The sequence below is a fragment of the Xenopus tropicalis genome, chromosome 8 (assembly GCF_000004195.4).
Source record: "Xenopus tropicalis strain Nigerian chromosome 8, UCB_Xtro_10.0, whole genome shotgun sequence".
NCBI lineage: Eukaryota > Metazoa > Chordata > Amphibia > Anura > Pipidae > Xenopus > Xenopus tropicalis.
In genome coordinates, this window is record NC_030684.2 from 80407699 (window position 1) to 80428914 (window position 21216).

General features: G+C 41.8%; 1 protein-coding gene across 3 annotated transcripts in view; it reads right to left on the reverse strand.

The window, feature by feature from the left end:
- The window catches only part of map4k1 (mitogen-activated protein kinase kinase kinase kinase 1), a 55024-nt gene that overhangs the window by 4511 nt on the left and 29297 nt on the right, over positions 1 to 21216 (reverse strand). For 2 of the 3 annotated variants that reach the window (XM_031891996.1, XM_031891995.1), the window contains exons 13-29: positions 20302 to 20377; positions 20143 to 20204; positions 18058 to 18122; positions 16696 to 16734; positions 15862 to 15931; positions 15260 to 15419; positions 14581 to 14654; positions 14358 to 14442; positions 14190 to 14266; positions 14027 to 14087; positions 13835 to 13937; positions 12657 to 12715; positions 11369 to 11472; positions 8562 to 8739; positions 7962 to 8030; positions 6971 to 7060; positions 4059 to 4129 (exon numbers count right to left, since the gene is read on the reverse strand). In XM_031891996.1, coding sequence (XP_031747856.1) covers positions 4059 to 4129; positions 6971 to 7060; positions 7962 to 8030; positions 8562 to 8739; positions 11369 to 11472; positions 12657 to 12715; positions 13835 to 13937; positions 14027 to 14087; positions 14190 to 14266; positions 14358 to 14442; positions 14581 to 14654; positions 15260 to 15419; positions 15862 to 15931; positions 16696 to 16734; positions 18058 to 18122; positions 20143 to 20204; positions 20302 to 20377 — 1443 coding nt within the window. Of the gene's footprint in view, positions 1 to 4058; positions 4130 to 6970; positions 7061 to 7961; positions 8031 to 8549; positions 8740 to 11368; positions 11473 to 12656; positions 12716 to 13834; positions 13938 to 14026; positions 14088 to 14189; positions 14267 to 14357; positions 14443 to 14580; positions 14655 to 15259; positions 15420 to 15861; positions 15932 to 16695; positions 16735 to 18057; positions 18123 to 20142; positions 20205 to 20301; positions 20378 to 21216 lie in introns of those variants that run through there. The other variant, XM_031891997.1, reaches the window with a different exon arrangement.

The following is a 21216-nucleotide window of genomic DNA, read 5'->3' on the forward strand; positions in this document are numbered from 1 at the left end:
CTTTGTTGCCTTTGCTGTATGTTTTGGGTCATTGTCGTGCTGGAACACCCATCCACGACCCATTTTCAGTTTCCTGGCAGAGGGAAGGAGGTTGTCGTTCAGGATTTCACGATACATGGCTCCGTCCATTTTCCCGTTAATGCGAATAAGTTGTCCTGTGCCCTTAGCAGAAAAACACCCCCAAAGCAAAATGTTTCCACCCCCATGCTTGACAGTGGGGACGGTGTTTTGGGGGTCATAGGCAGCATTTTTCTTCCTCCAAACACAGCGAGTTGAGTTAATGCCAAAGAGCTCTATTTTGGTCTCATCAGACCACAGCACCTTCTCCCAGTCACTCACAGAATCATTCAGGTGTTCATTGGCAAACTTCAGACGGGCCTGCACATGTGCCTTCTTGAGCAGGGGGACCTTGCGAGCCCTGCAGGATTTTAATCCATTGCGGTGTAATGTGTTTCCAATGGTTTTCTTGGTGACTGTGGTCCCTGCTAATTTGAGGTCATTAACTAACTCCTCCCGTGTAGTTCTAGGATGCTTTTTCACCTTTCTCAGAATCATTGACACCCCACGAGGTGAGATCTTGCGTGGAGCCCCAGAGCGAGGTCGATTGATGGTCATTTTGTGCTCCTTCCATTTTCGAACAATCGCACCAACAGTTGTCACCTTCTCTCCCAGCTTCTTGCTAATGGTTTTGTAGCCCATTCCAGCCTTGTGCAGGTCTACAATTTTGTCTCTGACATCCTTGGACAGCTCTTTGGTCTTTCCCATGTTGGAGAGTTTGGAGTCTGCTTGATTGATTGATTCAGTGGACAGGTGTCTTTTATACAGGTGACTAGTTAAGACAGGTGTCCTTAATGAGGTTGACTAATTGAGTAGAAGTGTCTAACCACTCTGTGGGAGCCAGAACTCTTAATGGTTGGTAGGGGTTCAAAAACTTATTTCACTCAATGAAATGCAAATCAGTTGCTATCTTTTATTTAAAGTTATTTTTTCGATTTTCCTTTTGATGTGCTATCTGCCACTGTTAAAATAAACCTACCATTGAAATGATACTGTTCTGAGACTTTTCATTTCTTTGTCATTGGACAAACTTACAAAATCAGTGAGGGGTCAAATAATTATTTCCTCCACTGTATGCAAGATTTACATCTCGTTGGGTCATCTTGAGGGTTGCCCCTCGTGAATCGGATGGATCATTGGCATATGCCCTTTTGGCTTCCCCTTGTGTTTTACGTAAAGTTTCCAGGTCAGAGTCCTGTAGGTGTCTGGCCTCTTTAATTAGTGATATGTATGTTCCCCTTGCATAGGCCTTGCTAGTGTCCCATACCACTTGTGGGGGGGCTGTTTCTGCATTTATTTCCCAGAATTCTTTAATTTGGGATTTAAAGGCATCTTGGACAAATTTATATGCGATCCATTTTGGAGGTAACCTCCATTGTCTTAGCCCCATCCCCTCACTCAGTCTCAGTTCTAATTGGAGAGGAGTGTGGTCAGAGAATATTCTTGAGGCAAAGGATGCATTGACCCCCATTTGCAAGGCAGATGGAGAGGCCAGAGTCAAGTCTATGCGGAAAGAGCAGAGGTGGTTACTGTGTAGCATGAGTATTGCTGTACATTTGGGTGTAACCATCTCCAGGTGTCTGTCAAGTTTGTGGCCCTTAGCCAGTCCCCTAGTGCACTTGTGTCTCCCCTAAGTGGTCTAAGTCTGTCCATTGTGGGATCGGGGACTGCATTAAAGTCACTTAGCCAAAAGGTAGGGTGGTCACCCAGCTCTGCCACTTTCCCTAGGATAGTCTGCAGAATAGTTAGTTCACCTGGGGGGGTGAGTATACATTGACTAATATGATTGTTTTCATAGATATTATGACTTTTAGGATTAAGAAACGTCCATATCTGTCTGAGACTATCTTTTCTACTTGGGGTGTAGTTGTTTTCCTAAACAGAATAGCCACTCCCCTCGAGTATGTGGAATATTCGTCGTGGAAGGTGGGGCTTAACCAGTGCTTATTTAGGGTCCGAACCCTTTGCCCCACGAGATGTGTTTCATGGAGTAGTATTATATCAGCCTTTCTTAAGGTGATCCAAAACTACTGCCCTTTTAATTTTATTGTTCATTCCCCTGACATTCCAGGAAATTAATTTGAGATTAGTCCCTGCCATAATATAGACTTCTGACACATATTGCTAACCCACAGGCTGGCGCATAAACAGCAGATAAACATAATGTGGATGCCCATCCACCAAAGGCAGGTGAAATAATAAAGGTGAGAAATAACAAGGAAGAACATAAAACAGTTCCCTCCCCAACTGTCCCCCCTCCCGGTATCCCCCAAAAAAACATTTGGAGATACATTATTCCCTTAACTGGTTTCATGGAGTAAGAGCCTGGAGCTATAGCCAGATAGTTGACCAGGCAGTGCGGGTCGGCTCCGCTGTTTCCCTCACTAGGACCCTGTTGTAGGGTGCACATTGGGGCGCACTGGCCCTTCAATATACCCAGTTCCTTGACCATAACCTGTATGGTGTTTGGAGATCTTACAGTGGTATCAGTCAAATGGTGTATGCTGCCAGTGTCCCCCCAGAGTGTCCCACTAATGGAATCTAAGTTCCTGCAGTTGGGTGGCTCTCATGTCAAGTTACTTACGGCACCTTGCTGGCTTGATATTAGGTATCTTGTTGCCATGGGGAGTGTGCTGGGCTGGCTTGTTGTGGTCTGCGCTGTGGCGGTGCAGTACGGGAGTTGATCCAGTGTTCGACACCGGCAGGTTGGTCGAAGGTGTGAAGTTTACCTCCATCCCTGATTCTTAGCTTGGCAGGGAAGATCATTCTGTAGTTGATTCCCAGGTCTCGTAGGAGTCTTTTGACTCCATAGAAGGTACCACGTTGGCGCTGAAGAGCTGCAGAGTAGTCGGATACAAGGATACTCGGGTGCCTTGATAGAGGATGTCTCACTTCTTTCTCGCCGCCTGAAGTGCCGTGTCCCTGTCCCGGTAATTTAGGAGCTTGATGAGGAAGGGCCTTGGTGGTGCTCCTGGGGGAGGGGCTCCTGTGGGGACCCGATGGGCCCATTTGGCAACAAATTGTTGTGAAAATATGTCTGCTCCCAACATGTCTCTGAGCCACTGCTCGGCGAATAGTTCAGGGTTTGGCCCTCGCACCTCTCTGGGAGTCCCACCACTCTGATATTGGAGCGCCTTTGCCTGTTCTTCATGTCTTCCATGCGCTCTGTGGCCTGCTTTAGTACTTTGTGAAGCTGGGCAATTTAGTTTGGGAGTGGGGTTGTTCGGTCTTCCAGAGTACTCACCCGCTGCTCTATTGCTCCGGTTGTCTCACGGATGTTCTGGACATCATGTTTTAGTAGTGATAGTTCCACCTTCACTTCCTCTATTTTAGTGGTCAGCGTGGCGGTAAGTGTGGCTTGACAGTTAGCGATCGCTGTTAAAATATCCTGCGTGTTTGGTGCAGGGGCATTTAGGTTACCTGGCTCATCAGGCCCTGGCTGCCGTTCAGGAGATGGAGGAGCGATGAGGGTGCCATCTTGGATTGAGGTGCGCGTGTATTGCTCTAACTTTGCAGCGGTTTCCAAACGCATTCTTTGCGTGTGTTTGCCCATCGTGCCGGTTTCCAGGTGCCAGAAGTATAGGGTAAGATGCTGGTGGTGGTTTTGTGTGGGTCTTGGGGTCAGAAGTTATAAGTTCAGGATGACTTTCCACGGAGCTACCTCTCCACGCTGCTTACTAGCTCAGCATGCAGCTCTGTCCCCCTGTCCCCCCCCCCACCCCTTCTCTCAGTTCTTAAACACAAATTCCCCACTCCCTTTAACTCCAGCACTCCTAAATATCAGTAGAACAGACAGGATGCTTATCAATCATTTTAACAAGTAGACTATTATTTGCTTTTAATGTTTGATTTTTTTTAATTAACAAGCTCCTTCACCCTATATTGTTTCCTGTTGCAGACTACTCTGTCATACTGTGGGCCACAAAGTGACAGTAGTGAAGTTAGACTACTGTTTGATAATTCATGTTGGCAGTAGCATGTGTTTAGCCTGTGTAACTTACCTCTGCAGACTGTATGTTTAATACTTGGAAACCTTTCTCCATGAACACCAGAACCGTGTCTCTGAAAACAGCTGAAACACAAGAAATCATTAGCAGGGTTACCTTCTCCTGACATCCTGGCAATGTTCCCTAAGTTGTAAATGCCTGTGCAAACATTTTCTTTTGTAGACATTTTTAAAAATGGATGGATGGCTGTGTGCAAGTGCTGCATTGTATAACAGAGTTATACAAAAAAGAGAGAGACATGTAGCCATCAACCTTTATCCAAATGAAACAGAGGAAAGCAAAAAGACCACAGCTGGTCATCAACTGTCTCAGACAGGCCCGGATTTGTGGCAAGGCCACAAAGGCCTGGGCCTAGGGCGGCATTAAATGTGAATTTGGCACTGCATTTATATATTGCTATGTATATTTGTTAAACATCGATTGATAATTTTTCTTGCTTATTGTGCCAAATGATAGACGTCATATTATTTTAACTGTGGTAGATCTCATGACAGAGGCCAGGTGGCAAGAGTAGATCACAGGGTGACAAAGTCTGGGCACCCCAGTTCTAGCGCTTCTAAGATGTGTTTTGGATAGGTCTACTGATGACCAAGACATCAGAGGTCCCCATATATATTTTTACATAACGATCCACCCACCCCCCTTAGGTACCCTCTTCTATGGTGCTGCATATTCTAAAAGGGGGCCATACCAGAGCTTTGTAAAGAGAAACAATTACCTCCTCTTGTCAATCTATTCATTTTTCTTTAAGTTCCTGGAGTTTTTGTAAACTCAGGGTGAACTGATGGTAAAATTTATGGCATTTTGCTTGTCAGGAGGAATCCTGATAGCATCACCTGCTTGTGCTGCTCAGGGTTGGACTGGGCCGCCGGGACACCGGGAAAAAAAATCCAGTGGGCCAACACATTAACCTAAGCAGATAAGTTTGTCAGAATCTGTTAAACTGATTTAAGCACCTCATTAAAATCTCTCCAAATATTTAAACCCTAATTTGATAATTAAGAGCAAAACAAGGAAGATCTACAGTGTAGGAATACTGCCTGTCCCATTGATGCCAACATCTGAAAATAATATCCTAGAACAGTGCTGTCCAACTGGCGGCCCGCGGGCCGCATGCGGCCCGCGACCCCCCTCTGTGTGGCCCCCCACCTGTCTGGCTGCTTTGATGGCTTACCTTTGTGTAAGCTTTAAATGGTATCAGTACTGAGATTAACTGCCCCCCTGCATGGTTCACACCTCAGATTCAGGCTGTAATCAGGCTGTATTGTTTAAATATGTAATCCCCTGTGTTGTTCACACCTTTTAATACCTGCATTGTTCAACCCCTGCAGGGTGCACACCTCAGGCTCAGGCAGTAATCACCCCCATTGTTTACCTGTCCACACCTCAGACATAGGTACTGTAGGTACTTATGCAGGTACTGCCTGGACTATGCTACCTGTGTGTATGGCACACACAGGGAGCATAGGGTAGGCAGAGTATGGCACACACAGGGAGCATAGGGTAGGCAGAGTATGGCGCACATAGGCAGTATAGGGCAGGGAGAGTATGGTACGCACAGGCAGGGTAGGGCAGGCAGAGTATGGCACACACAGGCAGGGTAGGGCAGGCAGAGTATGGCACACACAGGCAGGGTAGGACAGGCAGAGCATGGCACACACAGACAGCATAGGACAGGCAGAGCGCTGCCTGTGTGTGCCATACTCTGCTTGCCCTATGCTGCTTGTGGGAGGTGATCCTGGCAGGGGTTTGTTGTGGGAGTTTGTTAGCAGTTGGAAATAGCCATTAAATGGTCCCTAAGGTGTGTAATTATGTGCTGGGTTGCTGTGCTATCCACAGGGGAGGAGGAGGCATATGGAATTTAAGGGTATATCTTAATATGACATAATTCTTTCACAAATGAATGACGGTTGATATCCCCACAGTAAGGACCAAGCATTTGGGATTTTGCTGTGCTACCACCATTGTGATAAAATAGGTGTGGTTTGGAGTGGGTGTGGTTTCAAAAAGAGGAGTGGTCAAAACTGGCTTCCATTAGCGGCCCTCCACCATGTATGCTAGAGAAATTCCGGCCCTCGGCACCGCAGAAGTTGGACAGCACTGTCCTAGAAGACCCTTTGCCAAGGCGTTTATTGACATTGTTAAGGTTTTAATGCATTTTATGCATCACTGTGTAAAGAATTTAGGTTACAAAGCCAAGATACTGAGCACTGATTATTAATGCATGTATTATTTTACGCTTTGCTTTACACCTGGCTAAAAGTATCTAAAAACTCTGTTAATATACACTGTTGAGTTCCAAACTGTAATACAAATTATTTATCAGAAACATGGATTTTTTCTGGGTTGGCCACCACACACAAGCCTAACATCATCAAGTACAATGCCACAAATTCATGATAATGGTGTAAAGGTCTATGTCACCAACCTGGGATATGTGGATGAAAGGAGAACTGCTACCTGCCTGAATGCACAATGCTGACTGTAAAGTTTTGTGGAGGAAGAATATTGGTCTGGCCATGTATTTTATGATTTGGGCTGGGGTTCTTTGTTCTGAAAAGTGCAAACTTTAATACTACAGCATACAACTGTAATGGGTTTGCTAGATGGGAGTGGAAGACCTTAACGGGATTGACTTCAACCCAACGGCCTGATCAACCAACAGGAATGCCCAACCTTGCTAATGCTCTTGGTTGATTTGAAGCAGTGTTCCAGAAGCTAGTGGAAAACTATCTCAGAACAGTGGAGATCGACAAACTTAATATTTAAACCCCTTTTTTGGGAATAAGATGACAGGTAAGTGTCTAGAAACCTTTAACCATCTAGTGTAGGTCAGATAGAGGGGTGGCAGGGCAAAATAACATACAGAGCACTGCTGAGCTATAAGAGCTGTAAGATAGCCTTACCTACTGACTTCACTGAGAATTTAAAATGAATCTCTGTCAATAAGGAAGTCTGCAGTGGTTCTCCATGAAGATTTACATAGTTTAGTGTATCTGCATGAAAAACGATATAAAATATTTTAAATTAAAGAGAGCAACAACAGGATAAATGAAAAGTGTTATTATTGGCAAATATAAAAATAAATCTAGGATCTATGATGAAAATGCTCATTACTTCTAATGATTATGAATGGCTTATTAACAACCCTATCAGAAGTAAATTGCATGACATGCTTTCCCCATACAGTACTAAATCTCATGTACATCTGTGTGTATGTTGGCCATTGCCACAAAAGGTAACCTTTCCTCATTGTTTAAAAATCACCCAGACCATTAACTAATTTGGTTACCTGTTTCTGCCCATTTTACACTGCCTGTATTTCTTTTTCATAGATTCCTTAACATAAATTCTAGACTCAGTATTAACGATACTTTCCATTATTTGAATCTATTCTACATTTTGGCCCAGTTTTGTAATTAACTTGCTGGTTGCTGCATTATTGGTAGTGACCAATTCACTGTGCCACTTTTCTAGTTATCAAGAGGTATTAGGCTATATTGGTGTGGATCTATTCTGCAGTTTGCAGAGATAAGGAAAGCATTTGCATCACATCTACAAGGCCTTAATGGATTTTGTTCTTCTTTAAAATCCTGTCTGACCAACATACATTAGACACTCCAGTCTAATCAAGGCAGGATAAATGAGAAATAAGGCATAAAAATTGCATGAGGCAGAGAAGTAGACAAAAGATAAGAGACTATTCAGAGGCTGATAGAAGAAGGGAGCAGTAATGTAATCAGTGATAAGTTTAGGTATACAGACAGGCGTAAAGAAGTTAGAGACATGGCATAGATGTAGGGATAGATTAGGGATAGAATCAGCTTAGAGACGTGGGAGATAGAGAGAGTACAATCCCAACATGATCAACAAAATACATAGGAAACAAATTCTTACTGTCAGTTAGCACCAAGACACTGTCAGATCCTGTTTGTATCACCTGTATTGGGCCAGAACAAGAGCTCTCTGTGGACGAATTACACAAATAATCCATCAATAAACACTCAGATACACCATAAAACCCAAATATATACGCATGCATTCTACAAGTCTCTTTAGGCCTCTCTATGGCCTGTTTCATGCACTAATGAACCCTGATTCCTTGCTTCTTGTTTGTGGTGGAGAGGAGAGCAAAGTATGTATGCCAAAGTACAACCTGCTAAGGATGGCAGTGGGTGGTGTTTGGGTAGACTTATTATTTAACCATATACTTTACCTAATGGGAGATTTGTGTTGCAGTGGATTCATACACAGGGAAAAAGTCTTATTTGTTAGTACAGGATTAGAAAATAGTGTGGAGCCATACAGGATACTAACCATGAATATTTTTTTGATGATCTGGCCACTGCCCAATAGCATTCCCTAGTACACAGGGTTATCTTGTGCAATGTTTTTGCTCACACAATGTGAAAAAAGTGAAGGTAACCTCAGTGTCTGTGCTGCTTAATCGTTAATCAGGTAAAGGCTCACACCGCACACACTCACACAAGCTCTCACCGGCCACGCAATCTGTAAACCAGGAGGTCAGTGAGTTAAGGTTGATTGTCTGGAATCGAACACTAGTACAGGGTGGTGACCTCTTGCTGACTCCAATACACACCAATGGATACTGCTCGCCAGGTACAACCAACATCTGGAAAACCCTGAGTGGGTTGGGCAAAGGAAAATCAAAGTGCTATGTAGAAAAAAAAAGGATTTATTTAAAAAATCAGTAAGTTTTTAAGACATGTATATGATCAAATGACAGTACTCTAGGGGTAAATTGTCTGAAGAATAAATCACCTGTATATGATCCATTATAGGTAATGGAAATGTTGTGCAACTTAAGCGGTCAGACAGGGGCGAGCAAAGCTGACCGGACGCCCTAAGCAACCCCATCGGGCACCTCGCCCCTGCACCTTCTCCCCCCCCTTGCATGTGCTTTGGCGTGCATGTGAGGGGGCTCATTGCCCCCATCATTTAATGACAAGCGGCGGCTGCAATGACAAAGGAGGTAGGGGTAAGCAGGAAAGGCTCCCGCCCTAGGCAGCTGCTTCTTCTGCTACCCCTAGTTCCCTGGTGTTAAGGCAGAATCTGGAACCTGCCCAATGCTACAAGTATGGGAACTATTATCCTGAATGCTCGTGACCTGGGGTTTTCCAGAAAAGGAATCTTTTCATAATTTGGATCACCATACCTTAAGTCTGCTACAATTCATATAAACATTCAATAAATATATATATATATATATATATATATATATATATATATATATATATATATATATAGTGTTTTATGATTACAAAGAAAAAGGACATTTTTAAATATTGGAATTATTTGCTTAAAACAGACTATATGGGAGATGGCCTAATTCTGAGCTTTCTAGATCAGTGCTGTCCAACTTCTGTTGTACCGAGGGCCGGAATTTTTCCGACCTACATGGTGGAGGGCCGATAATGGAAGCCAGTTTTGACCACCCCCCTTTTTAAAACCGCACCCACTTGAAACCACACCCATGTTATCACATGACTATACCCATATTAATGGTTGTAGTACAGCAAAAACCTGCCATACTCTGCCTTCCCTACCATGCCTGTGTGCCATACTCTGCCTTCCCTACCCTGCCTTTGTGTGTGCCATACTCTGCCTTCCCTACCCTGCCTGTGTGCCATACTCTGCCTGCCCTACCCTGCCTTTGTGTGTGCCATACTCTGCCTTCCCTACCCTGCCTGTGTGTGCCATACTCTGCCTGCCCTACCCTGCCTGCGTGCAATACTTTCACTGTGTGTGCCATTCTTGGCTGGTTTGTGCCATACTTGGCCTGTGTGTGCCATACTCTGCCTGCCCTACCCTGCCTGTGTGCCATACTCTGCCTTCCCTACCCTGCCTGCGTGTGCCATACTTTCACTGTGTGTGCCATTCTTGGCTGGTTTGTGCCAAACTTGGCCTGTGTGTGCCATACTCTGCCTGCCCTACTCTGCCTGTGTGTGCCATACTCTGCCTTCCCTACCCTGCCTGTGTGTGCCATACTCTGCTTGCCCTATGCTGCCTGTGTATATGGCACACACAGGCAGCCTACAGTGACACAATGCTGGCACTGCTCATACAGTCTGCACAATAACTATATATTAAAAAACTTTTTAATTGCAGTACCACCTCAGTATATGTTCTTTTTGTAGTGTGCAGGGTTTATTTGTGGGTTTCTACTGCTCCTGAGGTGTGAACAGGGGAACAATGGGGGTGATTACAGCCTGAGACTGAGGTGTGAACACTGCAGGGGTTGAACAATGCAGGTATTAAAAGGTGTGAAAAACACAGGGGATTACATATTTAAACAATACAGCCTGATTACAGCCTGAATCTGAGGTGAGAACCATGCAGGGGGGGCAGTTAATCACAGTACTGATACCATTTAAAGCTTACACAAGAGTAAGCCATCAAAGCAGCCAGACAGGTGGGGGGCCACACAGAGGGGGGTCGCGGGCCGCATGCGGCCCGCGGGCCGCCAGTTGGACAGCACTGTTCTAGATAATAGGAAAACAAAGCTACTTCTTGCTCATTGGTTCTGTTTTGTTGATTATGTATATTTTACATTTTGTCAAAGGTAAGGTGAAAAAGTTAAACTACAAATAACCTTAATGCAAGAAGGTGAGAAATGGGGATCTAGAGCAGAACTGTCCAGCTGCCCACTGTCTACATCTAGCCCCCAGTGGAACCTTTTGCTATAACTGAATGACATCTTATTGTTCTCTCAGCAGTGAATAAATGCCTAAACCAATAAATACTGAATGCTTGCATACAGAAGTTACCTGACAGGCACACAATGTAACTGTAGGTATTCAAGCAGCAAATAATTCCACTAGCTGTCAAATGAAACCAGCCCCCGTGCAGCATCTGTGTGTGCCCATCTAGTAATTTTGAAAAGCAGTTCTGTATACATGGTTCAGTTCAGAATTTACTGCACAAAAAAGACATTTTTAAATTGGTCAACCCAAATATAAGAAGAACATGGTGAGAGATACAGAGAAAAGTGAAAGAGGGGGAGTTATGTATAAGAGAAAAAGTAGCAGTGGATAGCACCAAAAGAGGACAGAATTTGTGACAAATATAGAGACAAAAGGATGAGAAAAGAAAGAGATGCTGGACAAAAAAGTAGAATAGAGCATACAAGAAAAAGAAGGACGATGGGAAATTGGTTTGAGGCACAGAAGAAAATAGCAGAGAAAGGGTGAGAAATAAAGAGAAGAGATAAAAGGAAAAGGGGGATGAGGAAATCAAGAGAAAATGGTCAAAAAAGGAAGCATGTCATTGGCAGATTCAATTACCTTAAGCAGCATGAATTTTTGAAGTGGTTCATACCATTCCAGGAGAAGGATACTGGCCTCTAGAGCTACACACAGAAAGCAGCTATCACGCATAGTATTGTGAACTGAAGGAGAGAGGAGAAGACATCCACCATCAAGTTCAAACTTTTTGTGTAAATGACACCTGCCTAACTGAAAACTGATCCAGAGGAATATGAAATGTTCCCATCTGCAGCCTATCCAATTTGCCTAAAAGGGGAAAAAGGGCAAGTCAACCAATCTCTGAGTTAACTTGCATTTGGAAGTAATTTAATTTGCCATCTGTTTTTTTAATTATATGACTTTTAAGTTCTTTCCTTTTTTTGTAAGAGGCAGTGATCAGACTGATTGTTAAGTAATTTATTATATACATAAATATTTTGCACCACCTATGTTCCTATTAGGACCATCCCATACTATATTCCAGTCTGCTAAGCAAACTACTGGTAAGTTGCTAGAGCCAATGGCTGGTTGTGCCTATTTTAGAGATACATCTGTGTTTAGGACACAGCTCCTGTAATGCCTTGAACCCATGGGTGCAGAGTAATGACATAAAGATTTTAAGCTCTACCTCTTTCCTACTGTGTCTCATGTCACATGGCACTTATTCCCTGTGCATTTATATATTTATTGTATTTATTTATTATAACACTTGTCCCCCCTGTGTGTAATTTTGTATTTTGTAAGATTGTACAGCGCTGCGTACCCTTGTGGCGCTTTTTAAATAAAGTTATACATACATACATACATACATAAAAGTGTTGGACCCCCACTACCAACACCGCCCACTGATCACACACATTTGTAGAGGAATGTCTCTTTGCCACCTCTGGTGTGTGTTGAATTGTTGTTACACCACTGCATGGGTGCCCTGTCTATTGTAATGAATATCATGCAAGTAAGGTGTATGCATGTAGATGCCTATAGAGGGCACAAGCTGAACCCACTTGCATGATATTCAATAACCATGGGAAATGTTTGTGCTTCATGAACCAGATACACAGATTTGAGTCAGATTACAGTGTTATAATTACAAAGTCATGCTGGACAAAAATGGAGCATTGCAGTTAAACTAGTTTTCTCTACTTTGCACCACTTTTTGAATTTTTAAATCTCTTTAAAAAAAGAAAGTAAAAGCAAGCAAGAGAGAAGAGAGGTAAAAAGTTAACTCAAATGTTGAAGAAACAAAATTCAGTGAAGTGGTTTATATTTTATGTAATGCTACAGAAATAAAAGTGCACCTAGCTATAGTGCAGGATAAATAACGCACCCACGCAGCAACTCTTGCAGCCCTTAGTGTCTGGCACTTTGCTTGATGTGAGCTTCCTCCTGAAAATAATATATTACAGTAAATAAATGTAGAACATATGGGGAAAAGTTTTTCTAGTAATGTTAAATCCTTAGTACACTTGGATGTGGCAAGGCCTAATCTAAACCCTCACTTTGTGGGTAGGGCATAGTTTTAATTTCTTAAAAGTGAAATCAAATTCTAAAAAATAACGAAAATAACTAGGCTTCTTTTTTAAATGCTAATATAAAACTTACATGTCACTATCCTAGGCTCTCCTACTTTCAACAGGGCTTTCCGCTCCATCCACAGTTTAAGCAAAACCAAAACAAGAGATTGGTCCTCCAGGGCACACCATTAAAAAAAATCAATTATCAAGCCTTGAAAAAAACAAGGTGAACCTCTGGTGAAATGTCAAAGAGAGGCATGAAACGTGTCAGGTGACTTTACACTAGATGGTAATGGGGATGTGTTTCTAAATGGTATCTATCCCTTGCTTTTAATGAAGGATTGATTAAGTTTTTATTTATTTTTAATGCTGAGCCCTGGAGGACCATGGTTTTTCATTTTCAAATGGCCATAACATAGTAACATAGTAAGTTGAGTTGAAAAAAGACGTAAGTCCATCATGTTCAACCATAATGCCTATATATAACCTGCCTAACTTCTAGTTGATCCAGAGGACGGCAAAAAAACCCATCTGAAGCCTCTCAAATTTGCTGCAGAGGGAAAAAAAATCCCTTCCTGACTCCAAGATGGCAATCGGACCAGTCCCTGGATCAACTTGTACTAAGAGCTAAAAGGTATAAAGGTAAAGCATAACGGTAATTGCATCCAAAAGCTCACTCTCAGGTCGCTCTGACAATTCATGAACAAGTGTGCCTAGTGACCTTGGACCCTAGAATTACAGCCACCCTGAATGTGGAGGTAATTCCAAGGTTCCCACATGTGAAACGTATCACACCACGTATCATGCCATTTAGGAAGTGATGCAATCAGTAACTGCAGTGGATGCAACTCAGTGCTTTTCACAAGGACACTGGTATTTTGGAAAAAGATGCTGCATTGTGGGACAATTTGTGTCCAAAACTTGCACTGTGTAAACAGCTGTGTGTTCTTAAATGGGCCTAATTATCCTCATGTACTAATATCAGGATTACCTTGGCAATAGTCTGTGTGCAGGAATCTGAACCAGGCGGTGCTCTCTCCGAGACTGCTCGTGAAGGGCAAGGAGAGTGTGTGAGTACAGGTGACAGGCTTTACCTAAAGAATACAGAGTGTGTCAGTATGTGCCAATCAGCCAGGTAATTTTACAAAGGGTGCAAGTAATTGCTGTTTTCTTCTCATCTTACCTGTTATAGTCATGAGAACATTGTTGATGGAATAAACCCAAGTTGTTCGAGCAGGATAGAGCTTTTAAAGGAAATGAAACAGACATGATATGAGCCTTAGAAAAACATTGTCTTATAACCTACAGAGGTTGTTTATGTGTAAATACAATTGGTGTTCTCTTACCAGCTCTAGAGAAGCTTGTGACTCCATGAGGTTAAGAGTAAATATTCCTTCCTCAGCTCCTAAAATGACATGCATGTCTGAAAACAAATAGAATAACATATCAGAAATATTGTCCAGCAGCAGATGGAAATCTATGGCCCAAGTATCCAGTGATGCTATACTGCCCACCTTTTGTAGTAGGGTGACTCCAGCATGTTGCAGAGTGAATTTTAAGAGGGCATCCATTAAAAATCTTTTTGAAGATAACCCCTGTCTGGAAAAGACAGGTATGTGTTACAATACCAGGCATAACTCTTATCAATCTTAAGAGCGTAAAAGAAACTTTGAGATGAGGACACTAGAACACTTGCTTAGCATTAGTCAGGTTTCTATATTGGGACAACAATATCACCTGTTTCTTTCCCTTTTTAGGGGGTAGAGTTGGGGGCACAGCTGATGAGGGATCAAATGATAAAAGGGATGGCTCTATAGTTGGAAAGAAAGAAGAAAAAAAGAAGTTACTGAATAGCACATTGACTTAAATGATTAACCTTCAGAAAAATTCCAGTCTACTCAGTATATGAATATTTTAAGTACACCTGCACTATAAAAAACTAAAAATAAATATGGCTAAAAATGCCAACATATATATATATATACTGAATTTACTGCACCAACCTAAAGTTTCAGCGTCTCTACAGCAGCAATGATCCAGGCCCTCCCACTTGTCACAGGAGCTCCCTATCTTGCCTATCTTGGAATTTGGGCTGGTACAGAAGCCCAAAACATAATGTACAACACTTCTACCCTACTTCTGTAGTTAGCTTTCATTCTCCTTTAAGCTAACCTTATTCTGCCTGCATAGCTCTGCCTTGTCTTTTACAGGATCATGAGATGTATGGCCACATACAAAATATATCATTGTCTGATAACATTTATGCGTGGCTATGACTTCCTCTTTCTTTCTTTAGGTTCAGCTTAAAAAACTTCTATTTAGCCACTAGGTTTATACAATTAGGGTGTTTTTGTACATTTCCCTGTTTTTATCTTAATTTCCTTTTTACCCTTCCCTCCCACTTGTGTTTTCTTACCAGAACTGGCAGCAAGCAGTGGATTCCCTATTCCCTCAGACCAGGCATGTGCTGGGTTCCTTGGAATGTTGGGGCCACTACAGCAGCGTACCAGATTGGCAGGTGCATGCAGTCTCTGCTGGCCTCTTTTAGCGTCTGCTGAACAAGTGCGGAATCTTGGCTAAAAACAGATATGAATATTCAGTAAATGGTACAGACCTTTCTAGGGGGATTGGGATGAAAACAAAAAAAAATATTCAATGGAAATAAGAAATGTTTAGGATAAAATAACAATTATATACAGATTCTGGAATAATCAAATTATTCTTTTCTATCTCCCTCTCTCTCTTCTATAGGTATCATCTAGGCAAAGGGGACCAGATCAGTGATGTATTAGTTAACTGTCCTTAACAAAATGTCTCTGAGACAAAGTTGCATGCAGAGAGAGAGATTGCTGCAGGAGGGATAGTGAAGAACTTGATTATTTCAGAAACAGTAAACAGTAAAGAATTGAATATATTGTGAAAAGTTTTTTTCCCATGTGATGAAGTATATATCATAATGTTATTTTGATGATAGGTCTTCTTTAAGAATAAGAAGACTCAAGGGATTACAAGTCTCACCTTGGGGGGCAGTGGAGGAGGGGAATCCCCTGTGGGTGATGTATCGTTGCTTTGATCAACATTTTGAGGGCTAGTAAAAAAAATAATGTGATCAAGGGTAAGTTTTTATTTCAATAACAATCTCAATATACATTCTGTTAATACAAACCTGGCATAAATATCAGTATAATATAGCTTTCCCATTAATTCGACAGCTAAGTATGTTAATATAATGGTGAGTAAATACAAATATATTACATAAACAATGAGCCAGTATGTTAAGAACCATGTATAAATCTGGCACTAAATAGACAGATCCTCTTTATTGGTGTCTGATTTGTCTACCCAAGTGGTGGCCAATTTGGGCTGATCCGACTGTTTGTCCTCCAGGCCAGTAATCAGTCATCCGGGGGGTCTAGGGAGCCGATTTAAAGATGAATTTAGTGACAGCCAGACATACAAAAACTGTCATAAGTGGCCACACCGGCAGACAGTATAAACCAATGCACAGCCTGCTTAATCTGTATATTTATATGGAAAGCTATTGATACTTTAAATTAAAAACTAAAAAGACAAGCCCTTCTGTAGGGTCATTGCTTTGACTTGCCTGTTTGGATGCACATGTGGGGGGTAAAGGCCCTTCCGCTTTTTCTCATGTTGAGTGATTTGACTGGATCACTCAGCTGTCCAAATGTCCAGACCCAAATAAATTAGCTTTATTTCATTGGGTTAAAAAAGCACATTAAACTATTCTGTGGTAAGCCTAATACCAGAATAACTAGATATGCTGCCATCATAGAATGAGCCTGTGGTGCCCACATACACCTGTCTTATCTTTGACTTCAAAAAACTTACATGTCAACATCATCATAGTCATCATCTTCATCTGAAAAGCTGACACGAAAACGAGATGATTAACACTCCTGCACATGCATAGCAAAAGCCATTACTGTTGTTTGCTAGACTTGCAGGCCATGTAGCCAGCCAACTGACTGATATTTATATTCTGATCCTGATTTGCACTTTACATTGAATACTCAATTGTGCATGGTAAAGCATGCAGGTCATTTTATTCAGCATATTGTCAGTACATGTTGCTTATTTTGTAGGCACACCACAATGCTATTCCTCTGTATTGTATTCTTGCTTGCATTAAGTGACCATCACAAAAAAGAATAAATGCAGAGAAATATACATGGTGGTTTGTCCGCAAAATAACTACACTGATTGATTTGTTTCTCAAATGGGCTAAATATGGGCCTTGGGTTAAATGAAAAGTATGAAAATTGTTTCTGAGGAATAGCTAAATGCTGTCTGGTATTATTATTATTATTATTATTAACATGTATTTATAAAGCGCCAACATATTCCACAGCGCAGTACAATAAGTGGGTTTATACACTGGACATACAGAGTAACATATAAAGCAACCAATAATTGATACAAGAGGTGAGGAGGGCAGTGCCAATAGATTTTACAATTTATAAGGAGAAGGGGTTGATAAACAACTTGTTATCAACTTGCCTTGTATGTATTCATTAATTAGAAAGATGGAAAGGTAGATTATAGTAGATGTCATCTACTTATCTACTATATCTACTATATCTACTATACTATATCATATATATATAAGGTTTTGCCTAAAGAACTACAGGAGAAACTGAAGTCTGTTCATTTATGGGCTGTTACATGTAAATGGTAAGAACAGCGGTTAGAGGATTATGTGTAGAAAGCAGTTAATGGTGGTTTGTTCTCTAATTTGATTAAAGGAAATGTACACTCTTAAAACAAACTCAGGAAATTACACAGAGGAAAAAGCATTTATAAGAAACTTTTTTTGTTTTCCCACTGGTGACTGACATTATTGGTAGTGGGAAAACATATTCAGAAGATTTGTTGCTGAGGAAACAAATCTCGCCATGCGCATTACCCTTAGAGCAGCTAAAATAAGATGTGAAACAACTTGACAAATGGGTTTGCTTTACATCACCCTCAGTAATAATGATTCCAGCTACATTGTCAAGTCAACAATTTTAAACACTTTAAAATTCCCAGTCTTTTACGGAACCCTGTGATACTAGGGCACAAAAAGAGAGAGAATATTTAACATAACCTACAAAATTAGTATTACAATAATTACATGATGACTTTAAAGTTGCATGAACCTGCACCAGCATGGCCGGGGGTATTGGAAATAAAATAAACAATTGCTCTCACCTCCTTGTGGAGGCTGGGCTGATCGGTCTCACCCTTAGGCCGTAATCCATGCCAGGAAATTTATCCTAAAAATAAAATTATAACATAGCTTAGGTTCAGGAGATTCATACATAAGCACATATATACAGCATTTTGTAAGACAATGCTGATAAAAAAAAGATGGTAATAGTCCCAACAGAATAACCAGTCAAAAGAGGGCTCAGGTGCACCACTCTAAAGGTGTCTATACACGGGCCGATTGTAGCTGCCGATATCGGTCCCTTGGACCGATTTGGCAGCTTATCGGCCCGTGTAGGGGCAGGAACGAGGAACATGCCTGACTGCCCTGAAATTGGCCAGATATTGATCGGGCAGGTTAAAAGATTAAGTCGGATCGAGCTGATGCGTTCCCCAAACCAATTGCCCCATTGCCACCATTATAATTTGATCGTTTGGCCCTGGGGGGGGGGGGGCGAATTAACCTACTTTTTCCCCGATATCGCATACCCATAGGTGGGAAGATCCGCTCTCTTGGCGACCTCACCTTCACATGTATGGGCACCTTTAGTCTTCAGTTAGGGAAGCAGAATCAACCAACTGTGTAGGAGCAGGCACTCACTGAGCAATCCTCCAAACAAGCTTGTAAGACAGGGCCAGCCTTATATGTTTTGTGTTATATTAACACATAGGGGCTGATTTACTAAGACACGAATTCGAATCCGAATTGGAAAAATTCCGATTGGAAAACGAACATTTTGCGTCTTTTTCGTATTTTTTGCGGTTTTTTTCGGCGCCTTTACGACTTTTCGGAAATTGTCGTGACTTTTTAGTTACCAATACGATTATCGCGAAAAAAGGCGAGTTTTTCGTAGCCATTACGATTCGCTCATATCTTGTCGCGACTTTTTCGTATTGAGCGTTCGTAAGCGGCAGCCGAAACTTTCAGACTTAGCATGATTTTGGAAGCCTCCCATAGGACTCAATGGCACCCTGCAGCTCCAACCTGGCCCAAGAAAAGTCACCATACTGAAGCTTGAATGAATCCGAACGCTACGAAAAAATCGCAACATTTTGCGCAACTTTTGGAATGGCTATGAAAAACTCGCGTTTTTTCGCGCAAATCGTATTGGTAACTAAAAAGTCGAGACAATTTTCCGAAAAAATCGCAAAATACCGATCATTACGAAAAAAACGCAATCGGACGCATTCGCCCCGTTCTGGGTTAGTAAATGTGCCCCTTAGTCATAGGCTTATGATTAAATACATAAGGCTGCTTCTGTTTGTACAAAAAATGGCAGCTTTGGATTTTACATGCATGTGCGGATGATTGCTCATTGAGTGCCTGCTCCTATACAATCAGTGAGCTTCTTTACTCACAGCAGGGCAGGATGCAAGTTAAAAATAGAGGTGCAAGCCACCATGTTTTTTTGCATTTAAGGCTGATGCCACACGAGACGTAGGGCTGATATTTTCGGCAAGCGGAAAAATGCTTTCAGATTGAATGAGATACGCTCGGGTGCAGGCACATGTAGCCGATATACGCATGAAAACGCGTGAGAATGCAAAGTCTCGCGTTTTCATGCGTATATCGGCTACATGTGCCTGCACCCGAGCGTATTCTGGCACGTCTGGCATCAGCCTAACACCCTGCCTATAGGTGTACAAGGATAAGGACAGAATGAAGCACAAGGGCCTGAACTCACCTACTGAATACAACACTGCTGAATGGAGGGTCTACCGCCCCCTAACTTGTACACTACATAATTTACATGTTTGGATGTTATAGAGTGGCTGTGGGTGCAGTGTTAAAAGGAATCCTAAAAACTGGATTGCCATGCGCTGCAGCTGCACCTCTGGAGGGATTTTTAATCCAGCGTGAGATGCAAAGTGCATGCATGTGCCCGATGCAAGTGCTTTTTGGAGTTTTGCACCCCTATATGCTTAAGGTTCCTCTCCTGTTTTTGCCAGTCACACAGTGTGTAAACTGTAGAACAATCATGTTTATTTTATTCCTAAGAGCAACTGAGGCTTACTGAAATATTAATATGATATATCCCCATGGATAGATGAATTGCACATATCATAAAAAGTTGCATTGCTCATTACCAATATTAATGCAGGATCTCCTTCGCTACTTATTGCCATCTGCTTTAAATTGATCTGGTGCACTGTGGAGAATAGGAATTATATGTATTATTAACTTATAAAATAAATCCCAAGATAGTCCACAATCTCTATACAGAAGTCAGTAACACCAATACTTACACTGAATGTCTGAAGAGGATCGGGTGGCTTTAGGGTGGCGATTTTTCGAAAGGATGCGCGAGAAAGTGGGCAATGCCTGTTAATATATGATGTTTGCACTCTGAGATGGAAACTGCAGTATCTATTACCATTCTAAAAGTCATGGTGATCATGTCTCAGTATGCATCAGCTGAGATTAAGCCTTTGCACCAAAGTAAAAAAAGCAGTTATCACCTTTAAAGAGAAACTCCAGCTTCCGAACCAACATATGCTCCACAAAACACAGAAACCCTTAATAAATGTATTACTGTAATTTATTTCTTCAAAAAGTATGAATAAATACAATTTTTATCTGCTGAAATCCAGCTGCAAAACAGTTCTTCTCTTTCTGCATCATTTGAAATCCTGGCTAGGAAGGAGAGACTAAAACACTGACGTTACAAATTGTAGCAACTTCTCCACAGCTTACAGACAGCATGCAGGACTATATAATACTACATAACCCACAATGCATTGCATTGTGATGTTCCTTTCCTTATTGACATAATGTAGAGCATACAGGCTAAAGGCAGTACTGTTACATTTTTTTTAAAGTCTCAAAATAGTCAGCCAGATCAGCAGGAGAACAGGGGCCAGGCTTCAGTAACTGTCCCAAACCATATTATTACATTAAAAATCATGAAAAGGCTGCATATTTTTTAATTGACGTTTAAAGCAAAGTTGCTTGAAAATATGTTTACTTTTTAAAAAGCTTAAGTTGTGTTTGGGTGGAGTTCCCTTAAGGCTCATGCCACACGTGGCGTTTTTACGCTGCGTATTTTCTAATTCTCTCGGCGGCTGAAAAACGCCTGATATCATCATCCATAGAAATAGCTTGAAAAGACGCGCAGCAAACCACACAAAGCGGAAATACGCTAGAAAACGCCTAAGCACGGA